Below are 7,500 nucleotides of genomic sequence, written 5' to 3' on the forward strand. Positions count from 1 at the left end.
AAAAATGGCGTGCAGCGGTACTGTCATCGAACTTCTGTTATATTTTGTGGATTCAAGCCAGAACAAAGCAGGCGGCGAGAATGCCTTCCTTGGTGGAAAGGTCAGGCTACGGGTCGGTCTTTCCGAAGACGAAATATCAAGGTATGTTGATCTATGTTGCTCTATGACTGTTCTGAGTGTAGGCAAAGATCTTGAAATTTGTTCAAGATCTTTGAGTTTGAGTGAGATCATTGACATTGTCGACATTGCCACGTCCGGCTGTCACTCGCTCAGTCGTGTGACCTCGACTGGCTCGAGATCGAGTCTGCGTGTAGCCAAAACCGAAACTAGAAATGTGTTTTTCATCCCAGCAACGTGGACACGCTTGGCATAGATTCTTTGCATTAAGCTTGGATTTATTTTAGCGCCTGTAAACTTTAATATCAACAATGGGTTAAATTCAGAAACAATGGCGGGGAGACGTGCCAGTTTGGGTCACTTGATCCTCATGTCAAAGACGATCAAATTCATGTTCGTTGGGGATTTTGTCAGGCATGCTACTTTTCCGGTAATTGCCGGAAATCCGATAAAGCCGTTTTCAAAATCCGGTAAAGTCAAATTTATTCCGGTGAAGTTGAACAATTTCCGCAAAAACGATCCGTGTAAATATCGGGCGCCGGTCTCAATGAAGCCAGCGCACAGTAGTGTTGTTTTCACCAGTTTGGAGGTGTGTTGAATGGTGGTGGCTAAAATGGGGTTTTTAACAAGATCACAACACTATTACAGCCCTGAAAATGATGCCCAGAATGCACCAGATTGCACAGATTTTAACCGTTTTTTGAACAAAATTCCGGGGGGGCATGCCCCCGGACCCCCCTAGTTGGCTCGCCTGCTTCGCAGGCTCAGGCTTGTTGTGGCTTTGCAACTCGCACTGCGCGCTTCTTTCAGGTAAAACCATTTTTGGCCTGTAGCATTCCTGTTTGTTTTTCAAGGCCATGAAACCAGCCGATGGTGTACCTCAAATTGTATGGCAAAGTTGAAAATAAAGAACCCATCATACATGTACTTTAATTTCAATCCATTTTTGAGAAAATGGGTTTGCAAGATTTAGCTCTGGAAATGTGAAATTGTGCAAGTATATATTCATGTGTGGTGAGTGAGGGTGTGGGAGTTGAATGTGTATGAGTGGAGAGAGAGAGAGAGAGAGAGAGAGAGAGAGAGAGAGAGAGAGAGAGAGAGAGAGAGAGAGAGAGAGAGAGAGAGAGAGAGAGAGAGAGAGAAAACAATGAAAACAACATTCTTGTTACTGATTACAAATCATGATATGTATTTCTATGTGTGTATGAAAGAGAATTCAAAAAATAATAATAAAAAAGTGCAACAGTTCTCACTTTGTGTTGAATAAACAATAGATCCAGAGGAGCGAATTACTGTGTGGTTGTGTTTACTTTGACACGTGCTTTCTCTACATGCAACTTTTACCGTGACCGTGATTTGCCACTGGTGTTCGTGATCGTGAAAACAAAAATCAAGGTAACTGTGATCGTGAAAGCTAAAAGTTCCCTTCCCGTGATCGTGATGATACCCCCCCCTTTGGGGCCCTCACATGAGGCAGAGCGCCATTCTGGACATTGGACAAAACATTTGACACAGAGCGCCATTCTGGACAAAACATTTGACTTTTCACACAGAACATCTTGAACACATGAGGCAGAGCGCCATTCTGGACAAAACATTGGACTTTTCACACAGAACATCTTGAACACATGAGGCAGAGCGCCATTCTGGACAAAACATTTGACTTTTCACACAGAACATCTTGAACACATGAGGCAGAGCGCCATTCTGGACAAAACATTGGACTTTTCACACAGAACATCTTGAACACATGAGGCAGAGCGCCATTCTGGACAAAACATTGGACTTTTCACACAGAACATCTTGAACACATGAGGCAGAGCGCCATTCTGGAAAAAAACATTTGACTTTTCACACAGAACATCTTGAACACATGAGGCAGAGCGCTATTCTGGACAAAACATTTGACTGTTCATACACAACATCTTGAACACATGAGGCAGAGCGCCATTCTGGACAAAACATTGGACTTTTCACACAGAGCATCTTGAACACATGAGGCAGAGCGCCATTCTGGACATTGGACAAAACATTTGACTTTTCACACAGAACATCTTGAACACATGAGGCAGAGCGCCATTCGACAAAACATTTGACTTTTCACACAGAAAATCTTGAACACATGAGGCAGAGCGCCATTCTGGACAAAACATTTGACTTTTCACACAGAACATCTTGAACACATGAGGCAGAGCGCCATTCTGGACAAAACATTTGACTTTTCACACAGAACATCTTGAACACATGAGGCAGAGCGCCATTCTGGACATTGGACAAAACATTGGACTTTTCACACAGAACATCTTGAACACATGATGCAGAGCGCCATTCGACAAAACATTTGACTTTTCACACAGAACATCTTGAACACATGAGGCAGAGCGCCATTCTGGACATTGGACAAAACATTTGACTTTTCACACAGAACATCTTGAACACATGAGGCAGAGCGCCATTCTGGACATTGGACAAAACATTTGACTTTTCACACAGAACATCTTGAACACATGAGGCAGAGCGCCATTCTGGACATTGGACAAAACATTTGACTTTTCACACAGAACATCTTGAACACATGAGGCAGAGCGCCATTCTGGACAAAACATTTGACTTTTCACACAGAACATCTTGAACACATGAGGCAGAACGCTATTTAAAGATTTGATAAAAAAAAGGAAGTAAGCGCTCTAAATGCATACGACTAATGTATTAGAGTAAGTAAGAGTTATTCGGAACCTGTCTCCTGGCGCCTGAGAGAATAACAAGCACTAATGCCCCGTTTCTTGTGGCGATTTTCTACATTAAGGTGTACTCTATTACACATGGCGTATGCATTCAGAGCGCTCAATTCCCTTTGTTTATCAGATCTTTTTTCACAATTTTTTCGAACATCAACAAATACTGGTCAGTTTGTCATTGCTTGTGTTCTTTCTTCAGCTTTCTCTGCACACATGCAACTAATGATGACACGTTGTTGTAGCTTCAGCTTTCTCTGCACACATGCAACTAATGATCACACGTTGTTGTAGCTTCAGCTTTCTCTGCACACATGCAACTAATGATCACACGTTGTTGTAGCTTCAGCTTTCTCTGCACACATGCAACTAATGATCACACGTTGTTGTAGCTTCAGCTTTCTCTGCACACATGCAACTAATGATCACACGTTGTTGTAGCTTCAGCTTTCTCTCCACACATGCAACTAATGATCACACGTTGTTGTAGCTTCAGCTTTCTCTGCACACATGCAACTAATGATGACACGTTGTTGTAGCTAGAGCGGTTTGTTAATTAATTTGAAAGAAAAGCCAACACTAGTGCACAATGACGTGCATACACACAAGCAAGCAGATCAACATACACAAACCAACGAGACAGTGACTTCTAAGCATTTTAGTTTACAGTCATATCTTACAACGTATTCCTTTGTTCTCGGTAGCGACATCTGCATGTTAGTAGTATGGATTTATTTTCGTCTTGTTATTTACTCCTCGTATATGTTCTTTCTTTTTTGTTGATGAAATGTTATTGCACGCTGGATTCATTATTTTCCCTTAGCGACGGATGCTGGTCGAACCTTGGCAACCACTTTGCTTACTTCGGGGACGATGGCCAAGCCATATCCTGTTGTTATGCTGTGAGTTAACAATTCCGCGTGTGACGAGACGAGGGTGGTGGTGGTGGTGGTAATGGTGTGTGTGTGTGTGTGTGTGTGTGTGTGTGTGTGTGTGTGTTAGTGTATGTGTGTGTGCGTATGTGTGTGTGTGTGTGTCCTTGCGTGCGTGCGCGCGAATGCGTGCGTACGTACGTGCGTGTGTGCGTGCGTGCATGCGTGCGAGCGTGCGTGCGGTCATTCGAGTTGTTGAGTGATTGAAAGAGTGAGAAATTGAGTTTGAGTTATTGTGTATATTCTTTTTTTTTTCGTTTATTTATTTCTTTATTTATTTATTGTCTCTTAAAATTTCAAACGCAGTACATTATCACAAATCACCGGTTAACATCGCCCTGGCTGTTGCAGGTAGTGTTTCAGGTTGTTAGCTTGTAAATGGGTGTAAATGCCTGTGCTTGCAGTCAGTGTGTATAGCTTGTAAATGTAAATGGCTGTGCTTGCAGTCAGTGTGTATAGCTTGTAAATGTAAATGGCTGTGATTGCAGTCAGTGTGTATAGCTTGTAAATGTAAATGTCTGTGCTTGCAGTCAGTGTGTATAGCTTGTAAATGTAAATGTCTGTGCTTGCAATCAATGTGTATAGCTTGTGGATGTCTGTGTGGATGTTCTTGCAGTCGGTGTGTGTTCACGAGCTGGGCCACGCGCTGGGTCTGCGGCACGAGCACGCGCACTACGACAACAAAGGGTGGCTGCGACGTAACTGGTTCAACCAGACATGTGGGTCAACTCTTGATCAGTCTTGCGCTTTGTTATTCGATAAGATACGATAAGATAAGATGTTATATAGTCCTGTGGGTCAACTCTTGATCAGTCTTGCGCTTTGTTATTTGATAAGATACGATAAGATAAGATGTTATATAGTCCTGTGAGTCAACTCTTGATCAGTCTTGCGCTTTGTTGTTCGATTCGATAAGATAAGATAAGATAAGATAAGATAAGATAAGATAAGATAAGATAAGATAAGATAAGATAAGATACGATAAGATAAGATTGTATATAGTCCTGTGTGTCAACTCTTGATCAGTCTTGCACTTTGTTATAATAAGGATAATAATAATAATACGAGAATGTATAACTCTCACATATCTCACCATAAGGCGACTTAAGGCGCACATTCGATAAGATAAGATAAGATAAGATAAAATGTGATATGGTCCTGTGAGTCAACTCTTGATGAGTCTTGCGCTTGTGAGTATGCACTCGGTTACAGTGGAGCATCTCTTCAGGGCTCTCGTACGACATCTGATCAAATCAGGTCTTAAAATGGATCATGGAGGCAGTCTTAGATTAGAGGGAGTCTTAAAATGGAGATACATTTACAGAGGTTATGAATAAGATATATGAAAAAAGCACAGTCTGAAAATAGGGTAAGTCTTCAATTTAGGAGTTTTAAAATGAGGATTCCATTGAAGAATTGCGAATTTCTTTCGTCTGTCCTCTATGGTCTCGACTCGCCTTTGGAGACCTTTGCCTCAATGAGCCATGTTCGTTACAAGTTGACGAGTCTTACAACACAATGAGCCATGTTCGTTACAGGTTGACGAGTCTTACAACACAATGAGCCATGTTCGTTACAGGTTGACGAGTCTTACAACACAATGAGCCATGTTCGTTACAGGTTGACGAGTCCTACAACACAATGAGCCATGTTCGTTACAGTTTGACGAGTCTTACAACACAATGAGCCATGTTCGTTACAGGTTGACGAGTCTTACAACACAATGAACCATGTTCGTTACAGGTTGACGAGTCTTACAACACAATGAGCCATGTTCGTTACAGGTTGACGAGTCTTACAACACAATGAGCCATGTTCGTTACAGGTTGACGAGTCTTACAACACAATGAGCCATGTTCGTTACAGGTTGACGAGTCTTACAACACAATGAGCCATGTTCGTTACAGGTTGACGAGTCTTACAACACAATGAGCCATGTTCGTTACAGGTTGACGAGTCTTACAACACAATGAGTCATGTTCGTTACAAGTTGACGAGTCTTACAACACAATGAACCATGTTCGTTACAAGTTGACGAGTCTTACAACACAATGAGCCATGTTCGTTACAAGTTGACGAGTCTTACAACACAATGAGCCATATTCGTTACAGGTTGACGAGTCTTACAACACAATGAGCCATGTTCGTTACAAGTTGACGAGTCTTACAACACAATGAGCCATGTTCGTTACAGGTTGACGAGTCTTACAACACAATGAGCCATGTTCGTTACAAGTTGACGAGTCTTACAACACAATGAGCCATGTTTGAGCCATGTTCGTTACAGGTTGACGAGTCTTACAACACAATGAACCATGTTCGTTACAGGTTGACGAGTCTTACAACACAATGAGCCATGTTCGTTACAAGTTGACGAGTCCTACAACACAATGAACCATGTTCGTTACAGGTTGACGAGTCCTACAACACAATGAGCCATGTTCGTTACAGGTTGACGAGTTCTACAACACAATGAGTCATGTTCGTTACAGGTTGACGAGTCTTACAACACAATGAGCCATGTTCGTTACAGGTTGACGAGTCTTACAACACAATGAGCCATGTTCGTTACAGGTTGACGAGTCTTACAACACAATGAGTCATGTTCGTTACAGGTTGACGAGTCTTACAACACAATGAGCCATGTTTGTTACAAGTTGACGAGTCTTACAACACAATGAGCCATGTTCGTTACAAGTTGACGAGTCTTACAACACAATGAGCCATGTTCGTTACAGGTTGACGAGTCTTACAACACAATGAGCCATGTTCGTTACAGGTTGACGAGTCTTACAACACAATGAGCCATGTTCGTTACAGGTTGACGAGTCTTACAACACAATGAACCATGTTCGTTACAGGTTGACGAGTCTTACAACACAATGAGCCATGTTCGTTACAGGTTGACGAGTCTTACAACACAATGAGCCATGTTCGTTACAGGTTGACGAGTCTTACAACACAATGGCTTCAGTCAGAAGTTTGTCGTGAACACTGTGTTCGCCTTGCAACGCGTTACAGGTTGACGATCCTTCCACCACAATGGCTTCGGTCAGAAGTTTGTCGTGCACACTGTGGTAGCCTTGCGACGCAGCGGGCCGAAGCAGTCATGCGAGTGTGTCCTCTGATGATGTTTGTATGTCCATTCTCATTGAACAACCAATGTCAAAGTCTTTAAATAGGAGAACGTTATGTCATAGTTGTTATTTCTCCAAGAAGACCGACCTAACGTCACTGCGGTCAAGCGACCAGTCACTGGGCTGGAAACTGACCCTCGATTGAAACACACCTGTTTAATCTCTTTCAGCGGACTGGCTCCACGCTTACGCTGAGCGTCAGTTCGGCAGTTCCCATCGCTTCACCCCCTACGATCTGTCTTCGCCCATGCACTACCCCATTGTAAGTGATCAAAAAGTGATCAATGTACATCTTGTACAGCTCTCACATGCACCACATCATTGTAAGTGATCAATATACATCTTGTACAGCTCTCACATGCACTACCCCATTGTAAGTGATCAATATACATCTTGTACATCTCTCACATGCACCACATCATTGTAAGTGATCAATATACATCTTGTACAGCTCTCACATGCACTACCCCATTGTAAGTGATCAATATACATCTTGTACAGCTCTCTCATGCACTACCCCATTGTAAGTGATCACTATGCATCTTGTACAGCTCTCACATGCACTACCTCATTGTAAGT

At 42.5% G+C, this 7,500-nt stretch overlaps 1 protein-coding gene across 1 annotated transcript in view; it reads left to right on the forward strand.

The window, feature by feature from the left end:
* The window catches only part of LOC138982675 (uncharacterized), a 101,031-nt gene that overhangs the window by 7,364 nt on the left and 86,167 nt on the right, over window positions 1–7,500 (forward strand). Inside the window, exons 5-7 of the mRNA XM_070355998.1 lie at window positions 3,676–3,754; window positions 4,401–4,503; window positions 7,092–7,183. Coding sequence (XP_070212099.1) covers window positions 3,676–3,754; window positions 4,401–4,503; window positions 7,092–7,183 — 274 coding nt within the window. The remainder of the gene's footprint in view (window positions 1–3,675; window positions 3,755–4,400; window positions 4,504–7,091; window positions 7,184–7,500) is intronic.

The sequence above is a fragment of the Littorina saxatilis genome, linkage group LG12 (assembly GCF_037325665.1).
Source record: "Littorina saxatilis isolate snail1 linkage group LG12, US_GU_Lsax_2.0, whole genome shotgun sequence".
Lineage (NCBI taxonomy): Eukaryota > Metazoa > Mollusca > Gastropoda > Littorinimorpha > Littorinidae > Littorina > Littorina saxatilis.